This window comes from Amphiura filiformis, chromosome 14 (assembly GCF_039555335.1).
Source record: "Amphiura filiformis chromosome 14, Afil_fr2py, whole genome shotgun sequence".
Taxonomy (NCBI): domain Eukaryota; kingdom Metazoa; phylum Echinodermata; class Ophiuroidea; order Amphilepidida; family Amphiuridae; genus Amphiura; species Amphiura filiformis.
The window spans coordinates 42,693,480-42,713,211 of NC_092641.1; the positions used below are offsets into that span (position 1 = coordinate 42,693,480).

The 19,732-nt window shown below is 36.2% G+C and overlaps 1 protein-coding gene across 2 annotated transcripts; it reads right to left on the reverse strand.

Annotated features, from left to right (window-relative positions):
* Positions 1–485: 485 nt before the first annotated feature.
* Positions 486–13,196, reverse strand: LOC140170129 (uncharacterized). Of its 2 annotated transcripts, none has more exons than XM_072193456.1 (5): positions 13,074–13,196; positions 11,764–12,042; positions 3,446–3,565; positions 2,600–2,632; positions 486–1,599 (listed from the first exon to the last, which is right to left on the reverse strand). In XM_072193456.1, the coding sequence occupies exons 1-5, from the start codon at positions 13,102–13,104 to the stop codon at positions 1,535–1,537; spliced, it is 528 nt and encodes a 175-aa protein (XP_072049557.1). In that variant the 5' UTR covers positions 13,105–13,196; the 3' UTR covers positions 486–1,534. The 2 variants fall into 2 exon arrangements, with proteins under 2 accessions (XP_072049557.1, XP_072049556.1); XM_072193455.1 differs by having other exon boundaries at positions 11,764–12,051.
* Between the last annotated feature and the right edge of the window lie 6,536 nt (positions 13,197–19,732).

Genomic DNA, 19,732 nt, shown 5'->3' on the forward strand with positions numbered 1-19,732 from the left:
GGGTTATATAAAGGGTATATTAAGAGTATAAAACATTTTCATGACTTTAAAAAACATTTTTTGATAATCTACTGCTCAGCCAACAAAAATGTTTTACAGAAAACGTTTAAATGTCGGGTTATATAAAGGGTATAAAAACGTTTTAATAACATTCCAAAATCATTCTTGAAAACTTGATACAAAACATTCTAAACAGAATGTTATTTTGGGGTTGAAAAATATTTTGCGAAAAATGTTTGCCCAAAATATTTTCAATAACGTTCTAAAAACGTTTTCATAACCTTTATATAACCCGACATTTAAATGTTATAAGAAGGTTTTGAAAAAAAAACATTTTAAGAACATTTCTGTGTTTCCTGGTTTCAAATATTTTAACATAATGTTATTTAAGTATTGACACAATATTTGGCAAAAATGTTTGCAAAAATAGTTTACAATAACATTTTTGAAAACATTCAAAAATATTGTGGTTGTGTGTTTACATACAAAACGTTTTAAAACGTTATCATGACCTTTATATAACCCGACATTTTAATGTTATTAAAACGTTTTTACCTAAACCAAAAACCAAAATATAACTTATTTAAAACGTTTTAAAAACGTTTTTGTGTTTGCTGGGATCATTCAATGTGGTTGCATTGGCTACTCTGGCACACACACCACGACCAAGCTGGTCCCACAAGTATTCAATCAGGTTGAGATCTGGGCTGATGGCAGGTATTCCATTCCATCTACTCCCATATTCTGGAGCGTTGTCATCTTGGAGGATTGCATTAGGTCTCAGATTGCAAAGATATGGGATTGCAGCTTGCTGCACAGAATAATGGTCAATTTGGCATTATCTGTTTGTGACCCACAACATTCACAAGACGTGTACTCAGTTGTGAAAAGGGTAATTGTTTCAAAAGTGGTGTCATTGTAAAGGGGAATAAATTAGCTGTCCATTGTATGCAAAACGATATGAACATGTCACAACTAATCTGAGCTATATATGCTTGAAAAAACTTTCCAAACTTTTGTTGACGAGTTTATGTTATGATGCCGATGGACTCATTTTATTGTATATTTCTATGACTGAAATTGTATTCCATATGCAATACAATTCCCAGAAATTATTCACATAACGGTTTCTGCGTATAGCGTTTGATATATATTTGATTCATTTGTTTCCTTATTTTCTTTCAACATTTTTATTAAGATTAATTGCTTTGCTTACAACACATCAAAACGTTATGACTTACAAAAGTCATTATGGGTTAAATAAGAAATTATTTGCATCATTTGTTAACATAATACAAAAAATGGGCCTCTAAACATATTGTATTCTTCGTACAATTAAAGCCTGCCTTATCTTTGCAATTAAGAAAAGACTGCCTTATCCATGGATTTAAACATGTAAAACTTTTATTTTAATGATTTCTTTGTAATAATAAAAGGCTGCTTTATTCATGGACTTGTTTTAGTCGTGCAAAGCAAATATTAGTAGCCAAAGCCGCAGTTAAGACCGTTGCGATGGATAATCCTTCTATGAGAGCTATGGTTGCATTTTGTTCGACTTCAAAGTCATCAAAATTGTCTTCACATCATGTGGCAGAGCAACTGAAACAAACAAACATTTACAATAAAAAAAGTTACCCACAAACAAAAACGGTTTTCGACATTATTCGAATAAGGTTAGAAAAGGTTGCCAGAAAACGTTTAGATGTCTGTCAGAATTCAAAAAAATAAAATAACGGTTCTCAGATATTTTTATCTAGTTTGTAAAAATTGATAAAAAAATTTTGGCCAAAGAATTTTTTGTTGTTGTTACGTTGACCGAAAACATTAAAAAAAAAAAACCTTTTTGGGGGGATTTGTTTACAAAATTTGACCTCATTTGATTTGGCCATTCTAAATATGAGTACTTTTATATACTTTAGACCAATAAAATGAGGCCCAAAGGTTTCCATAATTCAGGGTTAAGACCTTTAATTTTGACATTTCCAGAAAAATACAACACTAATTTTTAAGGATTAGAAATAATATCAAGTTCTGCCAAATGAAACAAAGCTCAATCCTAATCATTGATTTAGTCCTAACTGGAGATAAAAGAAAAAGTTCACTATTTTACTAATTTCTTTTTTAAAAAAAAGAGCCAAAAACATGCAACTTCAGCATGTTTTCTGGCAATCGAGTCACAAAAATCAAAGACTTGGAACAAGTCTTAGCATTCAAAATCTTGAGTATATGCCAAAATTTTGCTCTCATATTCACTTTTATTGCGCGTTTCTTTAATTAAATAGTTGGATATAAGAATGAAACATGTCTTTTCCAAAAATTAGAATGCATAACCTGAAATTAGTCTTAGTACAAGTCTTTGGGCTTGATTGTCATAGCATTCGAAAAACACCCAAAAAACTCGCATGTTTCGGCCCTTATTTCCAAAAATTGGTCAAATATTAAAATTTGACTTTTATTGCTAGTTAGGACTAACTAAAGGATTGGGATTTAGCTATGTTTCATTTGGCAAAACAGGATAATATTTTTAAATCCCCAAAAATTAGTTCTGTATTTTTCTGGAATAGGAGTAGCTGTAGCACCTTAATTCTTTTATACATACCTTCCGAGTCTCGCTTCTTGCGACCAGATGAGCCTAAAAATGTAAAAAATATATAAATATTACGTATTCAAAAACTAAGGAGGGTCATGGCTGTATAACATTCAAACAAACATTTATTACTCTTAATTTGGTACAGTACAACAAACAGTATTTTACATTAGATATGCAGCCTTTATTCCAGATGTGATTTCCATACAAGTCAAACAGTCAAAATAGTACCCAAAACTACATAAAGACACCCGCCTAATTTTCTGTTCCAAATTCTCTATACTCCTTTAAGAATAGAATATTAAAATAGTCAAAATTCGCCCAAAATTATGACTTGCTTTTCAAAATTCCCAACGTACAAGCCACGCACTGCCTCCCACCCTAATTTCACATACAGTTAATTTATTCTTGATTGCTTTTCCAGAAAAGCGAATCACGCGCATGCTCGGTGTGCCAAACGACTTCAATTTTTCACATTGAGCAATAGGCTATTCCATTACGAAATCTGCCATACCCCTGTGGAAGATTTAAGAAAAGTCTTCCACAGAGGGAGTATGTTTTTCAAATAGAACTGGTAGGGTTAATTATGTTGAAACCCATACTCCCTTTGCATATGACATTACCTATATCTTCCACAACTAGAGTGAGCATTTCAAATAGAAGCTACCCACTTTTCTATTCTATTTGAAATCCATACTCACTCAGTGGAAGACTTTAGCTACATTTTTAAACAAGGGGAGATTTCCATTGTAATATCCCATTTGAGCTTTACTCACAATTGCACAAAATTACGTATGCCTAGAAGTCTGAATAATATAACATAAAACTGATAGAGTTGACATAATAGAGTAAACTTACGTCTGTCACACCTGACTCCAGAGAACCCTGGTGGGCATGTGCAGAAAGCGCCCTCTGATGTATCCTCACATGTACCGCCATTTCTGCAAGGGCCACTAGCGCATGTAATCATGCCTGATCCTATTTCAAAATGGGGTAGAATCAAATGTCCTTTATTAGGAAAACTCGTAAACGTGCTTGCCTTGCTTTGACAAATGTCACAAAAAAAAGCCTACCTGTTTAAACGAAATTAAGGCAATATTTTCGGTACTTTCAGTAATAACATACATTTTTACAAGCCGACGTCAAACGTCGGCTTGTGCTGTCTCTTCTCAATTCTTTCTTCTTTACAAGCCGACGTCAAACGTCGGCTTGTGCTGTCTCTTCTCAATTCTTTCTTTCTTTCTTTACAAGCCGACGACGAATGTCGGCTTGTTCTGTCTCTTCTCAATTCTTCTTTCTTTACACCCTACAGTTATGTAACTTGCACATATGTATCGGATATATCCAGTGCCCATAGGGTCTAAAAAGAATTGGGGTGAAATGTCATTAAAGGGGCATTTCCGGTATTTAACCGAATACCTTTGAAATGCTTCTTCTGCCACATATTATATAGTACAATGATGTCATTTGCATATATGCATCGGCTATACCACACGCCTAAAACTTGCATACAGAATTGGGGTCAAAGGTCATTAAAGGGGGAAATCTTACAATTGCATTATCTGGACATCTGTAAGTGGTATTGGGCTCAAACTTGGTGACAACAAAGTTAATGATCAGGGGAATATGTTGGAACACTTTGCAGGGGTCAGGTCAAAGGTCATGCATAGGTCAAATCTTATAATTTTATTTTCTGGATATCTGTAAGGTGTATGGGCTCAAACTCAGTGACAATAAATCTCATAACCAGGGGAACATTTGCAGGGGTCAGGTCAAAGGTCATGCAGAGGTCAAATATTTGAAATGTATTTTCTGGACATGTGTAAGGGGTACGGGGCTCAAACTCGGTAACAACAAATTTGATGACCAGGGGAACATTTTGGAACATATTGCAGGGGTCAGGTCAAAGGTCATCTGGGGTCAAATCTTAAAATTGCATTTTCTGGACATCTGTAAGGAGTACGGGAATCACAACTCGGTGACAACAAACCTCATGACCAGGGGAACATTTTTGGGACATTTTGCAGAGGTCAGATACCTTCACAACACCAACACGCCCAGCTAGGTTTGTGGTCTATGACCACCATTTGCCACTAGTTCTTCTTCTTTCTTCTGGCAACTCGTGACATTTTGCGTGACTTCCCACGTTTCGCCCTAGCTCTCTTATGCTTCGACAGATTTCAACCATACTTGAGCCAAATGACCACTGGACTAGGCCAAACCTTACATTTGACTTTGACCTGACTGTGACCTTTGACCTTGACCTTATGGTCAAAAATGTTGATTTCACAAAAAATGCTACTCATTCCACAAATTACATGCAATGATCATGTGACTCATGCATATGAATTAACGTTAACCAGTGCTCAAAACTTGTAAACATATTTGAGGTCAAAGGTCATTAAGGGGTCATTTCTGGTAAAAGTCTGAAAAATTTGTAAAAAATATTCAAAAAATCACTGTCTTTGCAAATTATATAGCAGAGAGTTGCCATTAAAGGTCCGTAACCCGATCGACAGCATCATCCCCCCGATTTTTTTCATTGTTGATGAGGTATTGGTATCACATAATAGATACTATTTTTCTCATTACTATCCTGAAATTTGACGCTCCAAGTCGATGTATTTCCGGAGAAATCATGAATCACAGCGGTTTTTACAGGTATACCAGTTTGTAAACAATGGTAAATACTTTGGAATTCTGGGAGGAATTATGAACGAAATATCAGTCACCGCAAGACGGTGCGCCGTATATAGTTATGAAAACGGCAACGGTAAGCGTGGTGTGCTAAATAGCTCAATTGACTAGCGCGTTTGCTTTTTTTACCCGAGAGGTACCGGTTCAAAACCCGGTCTCGGAAGGGTTTTTTTCCTCTCCATTTTACCCAAACTTTTTTATATTCATTTGAAATGTACATATTGCAAGGGAAATATATTTTGTTTCCTTTTTTCTGAAACGGTACGAAAAAAAAACATTTTCCGTTCAATACGGGCCGGGCATTGTACAGCATGTCAGCATTCGTCATTGCCTGCCCAGAATGCAATTCACGTATACCAAGGTATTGGATTGCAAATTTGGCTATTTATTCACATTTACGCTGAAAATGCTCTCGTTTTTTCACAAAGCAGCATAAAGGAGGCGATATTTGATATTATTATGTAATTTTAAAGACAATCCATATCCAAAACCAATAGGGTTACCCCCCTTTAACACACATGCATCGCTACTAGCCAGGGTCTTTAGGATGCCTACAGTTTTGGGGTCAAAGGTCATTAAGGGGTTACTTCCGGTCAAAAACTAAAATTATCAAAAATGTTCAAAACTTTTTATCTCTTAATGTAAACAGACCAGAATAATATAACCATCATACATGAATCAGTGTTCCCTGATGTATGCATGGTATTTTTTTTATTTTGGGGTCAAAGGTCATTAAGGGGTCACTTCCTGTTTTAGCTGAATAACTTTAAGAATTTTTATCTCAAGAACTAAACATGTTAGAATTTTTTAATTAAAATTGGAACAATGCATTTTGTCGGTGTACGTAAGGGTTTTTTTCATTGAGGTCAAAGGTCATTAAGGGGGTCAAAAGGTCAATCAAAAATTTTCAAAAATCAAAATCCATGTATAAGTTCCGATTAAGCTGAAATTCACCAGGAATATTTCTTATGACATCCTAAGCACAATGCAAGAGCAGTTGACCCCATCCGTAACCCAGGGGTCAAGTTATAGGGTCAAATTGCGGCTTGTATTCAGCGTCTGTTGACTCTAGTTAAGTTAGGCGTGCAGCCTAACTTATTTTTTTCTTGCCATTTCTTTCTTCTTCTTTCTTCTCACAATTTGCTACTACTTCCACATCCTTCATCGGATTTCGACCAAACTCAGTCACAAGCAGTATCGGGTGGCTGGCTACAAAAGTTATGGGTTGTTTAATGTCAGAGGTCATCCAAGGGGTCACAGGGAAAAAAAAAAAAGGTCATTTTAACCGAAAATGCTCCGATTGAGCTGAAATTTAAATGCAATGATCCTTAAGACATTCTAAACATCTTTAAAATATTTTAAAATTTATTTAAGGTCATTAAGGGGTCATAAAGGGGTCAAAGGTCAAGTTTTGTCAAAATGCTCCAATTGAGCTGAAATTTGAATGCAATGATCCTTATGACATTTTAAACATTTTAAAAATATTTTAAAATCCATTTAAGGTCATTAAGGGGTCATAAAGGGGTCAAAGGTCAAGTTTTTTAAAATGCTCCAATTGAGCTGAAATTTAAATGCAATGGTCCTTATGACATTCTAAACATTTTAAAAACATTTTAAATTTCATTTAAGGTCATTAAGGGGCAATAAAGGGGTCAAAGGTCAAGTTTTCAAAATGCTTCCCATTGAGCTGAAATTTAAATGCAACGATCCTTATGACATTCTTAACATGTTTTAAAAATTTTTAAATTTATTTAAGGTCATTAAGGAGGTCATACAAAGGTCAAAGGACAAGTTTTCAAAATACAAGTTTCCACGATCAAGGTAGGCCTATAACGGCAATTAATGAAACAGTCTTATTAAAATTAATACTGTCCAGTACAGTATTGCTGCTTGATCAGATCGTCGCAATCATCCGCCTAACTTACCTCGTGCCCTTGCAAAGGGCACAGTTGCTCTAGTTCTTTCTTTCTTCTTTCTTCTTACAAGCCGACGACGAATGTCGGCTTGTTCTGTCTCTTCTCAATTCTTCTTCTTTCTTTCTTCTTTCCTCTGGCAACCTCGTGACATTTTGCGTGACTTGCCACGTTTTGCCCTAGCTCTCTTATGCTTCGACAGATTTCAACCATACTTGAGCCAAATGACCACTGGACTAGGCCAAACCTTCCATTTGACTTTGACCTTGCTGTGACCTTTGACCTAGCTATAATGGTCAAAATGTGATTTCACAAAAATGCTACTCCTTCCACACATTTCATGCGATGAGAACATGGTTATATCATGTGACTTGACTTTAGTCGGTGTCTATAGGGTGTGCTCAAATAAGGGGTCAAAGGTCATTAAGGGATCATTTCCGGTCAAAGTCTAAAAATATTCAAAAATCACTGTCTTTACAAATTACATAGCAGAGAGTCGCCATTAGCACACATGCATCTCTACTAGCCAGGGTCTTTAGGATGCCTACAGTTTTGGGGTCAAATGTCATTAAGGGGTTACTTCCGGTCAAAAACCAAAATGTTCAAAAGATTTTTATCTCAAAATGTAAACAGACCAGAGTAATATAACCATCATACATGAATCAGTGTTACTTGATGTATGCATGGTATTTTTATTTTGGGGGTCAAAGGTCATTAAGGGGTCACTTCCTGTTTTTAGCTAAATAACTTCAAGAATTTTTATCTCGACAACTAAACATATTAGAATTTTTTAATTAAAATTGGAACCATGCATTTTGTCGGTGTACATAAGGATTTTTTTTCATTGAGGTCAAAGGTCATTAAGGGGGTCAAAAGGTCAATCAAAAATTTTCAAAAAATCAAAATCCATGTATAAGTTCAGATTAAGCTGAAATTCACCAGGAATATTTCTTATGACATCCTAAGCACAATGCAAGAGCAGTTGACCCCAGGGGTAAAGTTATAGGGGTCAAATTGCGGCTTGTATTCAGCGTCTGTTGACTCTAGTTTCTTTCTTTCTTCTGGCAACCGCAATCAACTGCATGTAGCTCCGCAAGGGATTGACAGATTTCAACCAAAGTTGACCCAAATGACCATTGGGCTAGGCCAAACCTTCCATTTGACTTTGACCTCGCTGTGACCTTTGACCTAGCTATAATGGTCAAAAATGTGATTTCACAAAAAATGCTACTCCTTCCACAAATTTCATGCGATGAGGACATGGTTATATCATGAGACTCGACTTTAGTCGGTGTCTATAGGGTGTGCTCAGATAAGGGGTCAAAGGTCATTAAGGGGTCATTTCTGGTCAAAGTCTAAAAAATATTCAAAAATTCACTGTATTTACAAATTACATAGCAGAGAGTCGCCATTAGCACACATGCATTGCTACTAGCCAGGGTCTTTAGGATGCCTACAGTTTTGGGGTCAAAGGTCATTAAGGGGTTACTTCCGGTCAAAAACCAAAATTATCAAAAATGTTCAAAACATTTTTATCTCAAAATGTAAACAGACCAGAATAATATAACCAACATACATGAATTAGTGTTCCCTGATGTATGCATGGTATTTTAATTTTGGGGGTCAAAGGTCATTAAGGGGTCACTTCCTGTTTTTAGCTGAATAACTTCAAGAATTTTTATCTCAAGAACTGAACAGGTTAGAATTTTTTAATTAAAATTGGAACAACGCATTTTGTCGGTGTACATAAGGTTTTTTTTTCATTGATGTCAAAGGTCATTAAGAGGGTCAAAAGGTCAATCAAAAATTTAAAAAAATCAAAATCCATGTATAAGTTCCGATTAAGCTGAAATTGACCAGGAATATTTCTTATGACATCCTAAGCACAATGCAAGAGCAGTTGACCCCATCCGTGACCCAGGGGTCAAGTTATAGGGGTCAAATTGCGGCTTGTATTCAGCGTCTGTTGACTCTAGTTCTTCTTTGCACAGCCGCCATCGGCGCTGTGCATTCTTTTTACCGCGTTCTTCTTCGGATTCTTCTGTCAACATTATTCTCAGCCATCGTAGCCACATGCTTTCAGGCATGTTGACCATACTTGGTCAGTAGAACCGTTTGGTGGTGCCACAGATGTCACATGATCAACTTCCGGTCAAATGTCATCCACTTCCGGTCAATGGCCAAAACTTGGATTTTCACTAAAATGCTTCTCCTCCCACATATTACATAGCATCGTGACGTCACTTACACACATGCATCATCTATATCCAGTGTCTAAAAGTTGTTCACAGAATTGGGATCAAAGGTCATTAAGGGGTCACTTCCGGTAAAAGTCTGACAAATTTGTAAAAATATTCAAAAATCACTGTCTTTACAAATTACATAGCAGAGAGTCGCCATTAGCACACATGCATCGCTACTAGCTAGGGTCTTTAGGATGCCTACAGTTTTGGGGTCAAAGGTCATTAAGGGGTTACTTCCGGTCAAAAAACAAAATTATCAAAAAATCAAAATCCATGTATAAGTTCCGATTAAGTTGAAATTCACCAGGAATATTCCTTATGACATCTTAAGCACTATGTAATATTTTTGCGGGGTCAAAGGTAATTAAGGGATCACTTCCGGTTCTCACAGATTCATTGCAAAGCGATATGGATAAAACCCAGCATTATTATATTACAATTGATACAATAGAGTCCCTGATCATCACTGATTTCTGCCTTTGGTGAATAATAGCCTATTATTAGAATGTTTGAATCTCGCGCGTATAGGCATAGGTCTATACAACAGGAAATGAGAAAAAAATTGAAATTTAGCAAAACAAATGTTCTAGCCCCCCAACCACCCCCCACCCCCCCGCCACACACACACAACACGTTCCGAAAATTCTATAAACATACTCAGGTCAAGGAGTTTATGTAGATCGATGTTTAGAGCACGCAACTGTTATAAAATATTCAAAAAGTTAAAAAATCGAAAAATAAAAATAAAACTGATTATTACTGAAAACAAAATACTCTTTAATTTCATATTCAAAATTTTCAAAAGTACTCAAATTGCTTTTTCAAAATCTGGAAAAAATGTAGGCCTAATAATTTATGTTGTAAGTGAAAAGTGTGAGCGGTATATGATAGGCCTATATATTTCGAGAGTGCTTTTTCTCAGCAAAGCATATCCGGGAGCAAATCAGAATAACGTTTGAAACTTGAATTTTGCACTTTAACAGCATATAGGCTTAAAAGTTTACTTTTCGACATAATTGCATAATCGCCCCCCCCCCCCATCCGAATAGGAAAAAAGTTGACAGTATTCTCCAATTAAATATACAAACCCAAAAAAAAGAACGTTTTTTTTATGAAAAACACAAGCTGGGAAAATGTAAAAAAGAAGAAACAAAAAAAAAATCATTTGAGAAGGCTTCGGTGGGGTTCGAACCCGGGATATACGCGTGATATGAAAAAAACACGTTACTGCGCGCTAACCGATTGTGCCACGAAGCCAAATATAAATAATTGAGGTAAAACAACAAACTTAATGAAAAAGAAGTCGGACGTTAATAAAACTAATTGATATCTCTCATCTGTGTTCAAAATGTAGAAAGACCAGAGTAATATAACCATCATATATGAATCAGTGTTACCTGATGTATGCATGGTATTTTTATTTTGGGGGTCAAAGGTCATTAAGGGGTCACTTCCTGTTTTTAGCTAAATAACTTAAAGAATTTTTATCTCGACAACTAAACATAGTAGAATGTTTTAATTAAAATTGGAACAATGCATTTTGTCGGTGTACATAAGGTTTTTTTTTCCATTGAGGTCAAAGGTCATTAAGGGGTCAAAAGGTCAATCAAAATTTAAAAAAATCAAAATCCATGTATAAGTTCCGATTAAGCTGAAATTCACCAGGAATATTTCTTATGACATCCTATGCACAATGCAAGAGCAGTTGACCCCATCCGTAACCCAGGGGTCAAGTTATAGGGGTCAAATTGCGGCTTGTATTCAGCGTCTGTTGACTCTAGTCTATATTGTTTCTCATCACTGCTCATACGCGCCTCAGATTATGTTTTCTGTTCGCGGATACAGTTAATTTCGTTGATGCTTTTTCAGTTTTGGGCCCCTGTGCCGCCTACAATTTACAATTTGAGGTTAACTTTTTCAAACGTAAAACAGAACCTTGAACGGCGACATTAGTTCAAATTAAGTTATGATCTCTATATTATTTTTCGCCCTGGTATGGCAGTGACGTCAGTGTCTATTTCATTAGGGGCAGCTTCAAGTAGCTAGCAGACGCTAAAGCGCTTAAAGACGCCGCATAGATGCGCGCGCGAAACAGCTTCCTCAACGCGTTGACCTCACAGCCATATCCGAGTGAAAAATATTATAGATGCTGAAATCCATTATCAATTCGGCTGATTCCATTAAGTGTAGGTTGTAAACGTTTCAAAAATAGCTAAAAATCAGGTTTGAAAAAGTACACAATTTCATATTCATAAGAGCGTACATTATGACTTTTTAAAAGGCGTAACAAAGCACTATATCAATAAACATTAAAGCTACTCACCTGCAACTACATGTTGTACAGTAAATTCACAACTGGCCTGAGTGTGAGATGATGTTCCAAATGCAAGGACACCCATCTTTGTTACCGTCATGGGTATATCTTTAAAAGAGTGAATAGTCTGGGACATCTGCTTGGTGCCAAATTGGCGCGTTGTGTTATCCGAATCCCAATAGAAAGCTATGATGTTGGTGTCTTGTACTGGAAAATTCATAACTGGCGTTGGAATACTAAATGCTCCATTGGTAACCAACACAGTTGTGTTTGGGCAGGCGATTGGATCTGAGTGAGCCAGATGGAAAACATGACAAAATGATTAACTATAAAAACAATACACAAATGTCATAAACGGGAGAGGTTTTTGGAAGGAGCTGAAACTCTCTATACGTTATCCTTATCTCAGAGAGGGACACGCTATGACTATATAAATCCATCAGTCGTCTACACTGCGCATGTACTTGTTTTGACGAATGAGGGCAGCAGTCTAGCTATCGACTGCCCTCTATTATAGAGATATTCCATGCTCCCAAACTTTCATCCACCATAGGCTAGGAAGCTTTGACAGTCTGGGTCATTATACAACACTGGTCAAGCTTAACCGTACATTATCCGGTGTGACCAACAATATATTGAGTAATATTTCATATATCATGTTCATCAAAAACCAGTTGCAGCTGTTTTCTTGATGTGTTTGGCTGTACTGATTATTGCAGGATCCAAAAGATGACTTAAAATGACTACAAAAACTTAAAGATGACACTTTTGGAAGCTGGATTTAATTTCGTCGTTTCAAAGTTGGGTCCAATTTATTAGCATATTGCTTTTTAAAGTAAGGGAATGCAAAAGAAAAATGCAAATTAGTGTTACCGTTAGTTCCTACGTTTGAATTTCTTTAATGGCTTTATATCTTTGGTTACATCTTAAAAGTGGGTGGTCATTTTTTTCATAATCTGTTTTGTTATCTTTACATTACGGCCAACCATTAAAACAAACAATCAACCTGCTTCCAACTTTTGAATTATGTTGTTTTATTAGTGAAACGCATAAACGTATAGAACAATGCTCTACAACTTCAGGTGATGGGTACCACATTTTATCACATTTGTGTTCACACCATCTATATAAACTAAACCGGCGTTAGTGGAGTAATGTGGACAATATTATGAACTTTCTTCTGGTACCAATATCTCCGTTTTAATGAGGTCAATAGAAGGGATAAGACTGTCGATCTGGTCACACATACAAATTTTTAAAAACCTACTTGCATTATATTTATAATAAAGTAATAAATTGTATTGCTATTTTAAACTCACCAGTTTCACACTCTGTTCCAGTAAATCCCATTGGACATTGACATGAATACGTGGTATCACTATTGAAGCATGTTCCTCCACTTTTACATGGCCGCGATGAACAGACGTCTATATCTGCAATATTTGCGAGTAAATTGTTGTAAAAATGATCATAATGAAGTCACCAACGACCTATGAATCTCGTTATACGGGGTGGTTAAAAAAGGAACACACTTTTGCCAGTAATTTTTACCTCTTCCCGAACTTATTTCAAACTTTCAATTACATAATTATTAGTAAAGCATAGTCCTAAAGGCATAAGTGGTAAAGAGATATAAGACAAAGTCTCAAGAATATGTCAATTATACTATTTTGAGTACAAGTTGCAAACATGCAGTTTGTCCACGAGCAACGGGATCTAAATCATACTTTTCTTGCAATCCCCCAACCAAAAACAAACAACAGCTTAATCGCATTCAATGCATAATAAACATATATAAATGGAAGTCAAAGCTTACGTAATAATTGTGTATGTTAAAATTTATTGTTGCATAACAGTACATAATGCATTAATGGCATATCTGTTAACCGGCTTTTTCACAAGTGAACTCCGTAACGCGGGTCTTTACAATCACAATGTTCAAAACATACATCAGTGCATTTCGCTAATGCTTTCCCATGATATCATAGTAAGAATGGTGTCGTAATTTCAGATGTGAGAGAGTGTGCTTAAATCATCTAGAAATACTTTTCAATAAGGTAGTTATCGGAATATGCAACGTCACACACCGACATCGCCTGGCTAATAATTACTTTGTTAGCAGAGATACTAAAATAAATACCCGGGATCGATACGTGTGAATTTGCTATGCACGAGTTTGATATGAGAAGAAAATCTTTGGATACCGGTGAAGAAAACGATGAATATCTCCCGTAAATGATTTCGTATAAAGAAACCAGATGTAGTTCCTTGCACATGAATATATATTTTGAACAGATATGATAGTCGTTAGCTTGCGCTTTGAGACAGTAGCTTGCGTCTTGAGTCAAAAACTGACAATAATTCCGCAATAATTCTGATTTACATGTGCCAAATTATATAGCGCAGTGTATAGGCCAATCGTGAAGGTTGTCTAAAAGAATATGACCTGTGGCATACCATGCTTGACTGACACACAGCTAGGTTAGTCACCGAGCTAATCGGGGCTATTGTCAGTAGCCTTAGTCAGATGTTCTTTGGCCTATTATGCGACTCAAACCCAGGCAAACTATTAAACAGGGCGATATGTATAATGGCCAGGCCTGGCGGTGGATTCAATCTACCATGGCGATTTCTGCCATGAAGATATCGGGGCGATGACACTGTGTGTCAGTGGCCAAACATAAACAAACATCAAAATGAATTATTGGATTAAGACATATTATGCCTAGTGTCATAGAAAACAAAACCTGTTTTGGTTAATTTTCGTTGAAACTAGTCCTAGTATCGTCAAATATTTTTACAGAAAATATATAAACGTTACAAAATTCAGGATTTTTGTACAAGTGGTTATGTCCCGCGGTTTTTTAGGGACCGCGAAACCTTCAATGAGAATGGTATAGCTTTAATTTTGAAAATAGCGTCTGATTTACGTATAATAGCGTTACTCGTGGACAAAATAATATTGATTTTCAGTTCAACGAGGTTGTTTCGTCCCCATACTATCCATCTTGATTCATGTATCCAGGTTTTCATGGTTTTGGACACATTTAATTATAAATTGCAGGAATAGGTTGAACCGGGGGGGGGGGCACTTAACACAAATGTTCCCCCGGAGTTTGCGATTTATCATTATCGCACACGTATTACTTCATGATATTTCTGCATGTACACTTTGAATGATTTTGAAATCATAATAACATCATAATAAACAATACATCGCTTACAAACTTACTAGTTTCACATTGTGCTCCAGTAAATCCCAGTGGGCACTGACATGTATACATGCCGTCACCGTCCAAGCATGTTCCACTGTTTTGACATGGCTGCGATACACACTCATTGATATCTACAAATTTGAGAGTAAATTGTTTCAAGAAGGATATCATAATTATTAATCCTGTAATGCTGATTTCTTCCTGTCATGCCGTTTGCTTGTCTAATGACGATTTTTACGTCACTACTACACAATCAGGTCGGTAACGGCAGCGGTGACCAGCGGCATGGTAGATACCGAAATGGCTTGGAGTTAACTTCATGTCAACTGACATATGAGCAACGAGCGACAACACTGCCACTGTCGTTGAACAGCATGCCGCGCCGTTTGCAGGAAAGTGCAAGCGACAAGATCGAGCGTCATGTCGCTCGGCGGCGAGCAAAACGTCAGTATGAAACCGGCATAAATATTGGTCTATATACGGTATGGCCATTTTCAGGGGGGGGGGGTATTGTGGGGTCAAAGTGAATTTCAGGGGAAAACCAACAAATTTTGCGCAAATTTAGACATTTTCGCAATTTTGGGGGTTTGGGGGCAACGGGGGGCGGGGGGGGGCAAGAGTTCTGATTGGGGGCATCCCCCCCCCCTTGGCGCCGCCACTGCATAAAATGCTTCTAGGCACCTGTAACCAACTGCAACATTTGATAACAAATTGCAAAAGGTCAAGGAACATAAACTCAAAATATTGTGTGTATTCCTTTGTTTACTTTAGGCGGAGGCGCCCTAGATAGCATTAGCTTTCAACATTTTAATATGTCCAAAATACTAGTAGTCGGGTGAAAAATAAAGAAAATAATTTAAAAGCTAACGCTAAGATATTACAACAATATATGGCCACATTATTTCTTTGGAGTGTTTGGAACATGTATCTTAAATAACATTAGCTGTGGTTAGCTGGTTCATATTTAAAACGATTGTGACTAAAAACTATAATAAAAAAATAGCTTGGAGGGTTTTTGAACAGTTTCTTGAGGTACTTATGCTAAATTTAAAACTGATATAAAAGAGCGTGGTAATACCTACCCTGTTCACAGTTTATTCCAGTATAACCTTGCAAACAGTAGCAGAAATATGAGTTGAAAGGTCCTTGAAAACAAGTCGCTTCATTCTGACACGGGTTACTGGAACATCCAGCAATATCTGAAAAAAATTCGACAGGCAATCAAGAAATCAAGGTCCCGGGTTCAATTCCCGTCGATGGCGATTTGCTGGGTTATAAAGTTGGGAAAAAAAATCTGAATTTAATTGGCAACTTCTGTAGATTAAATTCAGACTTCCGTTCTCCCCATGGTTCAATTAGAATTGGGTAAATGAATCATGAAAGTACTCCGTCCTTCGGAGGGGACATTAAGCCGTCGGTCCCGTGTGCAGAGAGCCATACCTGTACATGTATTTCGCAGCCAGTTTCGAAAAGAGTAGGGTGTTAACCCCTGACTGTTCTCAACCCGCCCCGGGGTTCAAATGGACCCCAATGGAAATAAGCTTCAATAGAGGCTTTCTTGGGTTATCCAGGGTTGTCAAAATCCGAACAAATCAAATAAAAACAAACAAATAAAAACATACCAGCCCTATAAATCATAATACCGTGTGCTATTTAGAATAAAAATATTATTTTAAACGAAATTGTTATTTCAAAATTGTTCACTTTAACAATAATAATATTCTAATACAACATTAAATAAACTTACTAATGTTGCATTGTGTTCCAGTAAATCCCAGTGGACACAGACATGTATACATGCCATCACCGTCCAAGCATGTTCCACCATTTCGACATGGCTGTGATACACACTCGTTGATATCTACAAGTTATAACAATTAAGTCACTGACAAATTTATGAATCGTGTAAATCTTGGCAAACGATGGCAATATGGTATATAATTCTTAGTCAGTGACTGTGGTATTTATATATGTACTATAAATTCTTAAGATTGATATTGCTGGGTGTGTTTTTTTTTTGTGTGTGTGTGTGGGGGGGTGTTTGTGTTTGTTTTGTTTGTTTTTGTGTGTGTTTTTTATGTACATTGGTTTCAGGTAAACCTGTTGAGGGTCAATGTCCAGAAGCTTGTTTTAACAAGCTTCTGGTGTCAAGAAACTAAATAAAGACTGCGATTACCCACAATTGTATCGTGTGATGCTTTGTTTTTATATGTCATGCTGCGGGTGTAGGAGTGTGGGGTATGTGGGTGTGGTAGGGGTGTGTCTACACAATGTGCGTCGTAATACATACCTTGTTCACAGTTTATTCCAGTGTAACCTTGCACACAGTAGCAGAAGTATATAAAATTGATGGGCTCTTGATAACAAGTCGCTCCATTCTGACATGGACTACTAGAACACCCACCAATATCTGGAAGAAAATTAACGGGCATGTAAATCAAGAAACATACCAGCTCCAGTCACAATACGGTTGTGTTAATATTATGAGGGCGAGTTAGTGTAGTGGTCTTCTCACTCGCTTCTCACCACTGTGGCCCGGGTTCAATTCCCCGCGGTGCCACATGTGAGTTTGGTTGCCGATCCATGCTCGTCCTCGCAGGTTTTCCCAGGTGCTCCGGTTTTCCTCCTGCTTCTAAAATCGGACCTCTTCCCATATTCCTGTCCCGTCATATCTGGAGGCATCCCTTGAATTTAGTAGCCCCTGAGCACTATTGGGTTTAGCCTGGCTTCGGCCGAATGTTATAAATAAATAAATTTAAAAAAATAAATTATGGGTAGGGGTAGAAAATATTACTTTAGACAAGATCATCATTTCTAATTCTTTTCAAGCTTTTACAATTATAGCATTCTAATACAATATTAAATAAACTTACCAAGTTCACATTGCGTTCCAGTAAATCCCAGTGTGCACTGACATGTATACATGCCATCACCGTCCAAGCATGTTCCACTGTTTTGACATGGTTGTGATACACACTCATTGATATCTAGAAATTTGTGAGTAAGTTATTTCAAGAACATTGTCATCCAGCAAAAAAAATATATGAATTAAGACTCCTACGCAGCAAGTTTGGTTACGCTCCCTCCACATGTGGAGGGAGCGTAAACAAATTGGATTCGTAGGAGACTACGATTTACGATTGTTCAGACATATTATCATAATCTAAAAAATATCGGACCAACAGAAAACCATCCCGTTTTACAACAAATAGGGCGAATTTGACAGTTTGCTCATAGATTTAAGTTAGAACATGTGTAAGTATTACAAATATGCAAAAAAATCGGTTTTGATAAAAATAAAGGTATATTCTGAAAAGGATCGTACATAAAGGCACGATTGGGTAAAAATCTGCAAATATTTGATGGTACGACATTATAAAGTGTGTTGCCTTTTAAAGATATTAACTTATATGAGAGCATGCTATGGAGAGTACATGTACCCGCCACGTGATTATTGATAACATTATCTACTATGATGACATTTTGGGAATTATTTGTGCATATTTGTCCAACAAGGACAGGACTGGGTAAAACTCCGAAAGTGTGTGATTGTACAACATAAGCATGTTGCCTTTTGAAGATATTTACCAATATCACAACTAGTGCCTGTCCAACTGGAGTCAAATACACATCTTACATTTGAATAAATCAATCAAAACGAAATATAATGGTAATATTATGAATTTGATAGTATACTATATACTTGCTTGTTCGCTATGTTTTGAAGTTATATACTTACCACTGTCAATACCAATCTCGCAGTTAGTGCCCGTCCATCCTGGATCACATATACATGCGAATTGACCGACCGCATCTATACATACCCCACTATTTTGACATGGCAGTGATGCACACTCGTTGATATCTACAAAATAATATGCGAGGAAATGTTTTCAAAAAATTGACCATTTTTGTATAAAAACATCATCGGGAAAATTTCAGACTTTTAAAGTTACAGAGGAAACTTATATTGCTTGGACATGTAAATTAAGAAACTTATAATAACATTAATATTATATCAAGTAAACTTACTTAGTTCACAATGTGTTCCATCAAATCCAACCGGACACGAACATATATAAAAGTCAACAAAGTTCAAGCATATTCCACTATTTTGACATGGCTCTGAAACACACTCATTGATATCTACACATTTGGAATACGTAAGAAGAAAGTTATCATTCACCAAAAAATGCTACAAACGTAAAAGCAACTCTAAAGTTGAAAAATATTATTTACTCATTGTGACTTCACCTTTTTTTAATTTGGTCCCATTTTGTAACTCCTAAATGTATTGAAATACATTCTGTCATTTTTATTAATAAATAATAATAATAATAATAATAATAATAATAATAATAATAATAATAATAATAATAATAATAATACTAATAATGATAATAATAATAATGATAATGATAATTAAAAAAAGGTTTGTCTCAAAGCTCACGAGTAGTTTGAAAACAAATACAAAATGCAATTTTTTTTTCGGTATTTTGAGAAAAAAATTATTCCGCAGAAAACTATAAAAAAAAAAAAAATTAAATTAAAAAAAAATTCTTGTTTCTTTTTTTTTTTTTTACAAGTCGCGCGATTTTAAAAATGCGCGCTCAAGCTTTGAGACAAACCTTTTGTTTTTTGGTCTAATAATTATAATAATAATAATAAGCACGATTGGGTACAAATCTGCAAATATTTGATGCCTGATGGTACAACATTATAAAGTGTGTTGTCTTTTGAAGATACTTACCTATTCCGCAGAA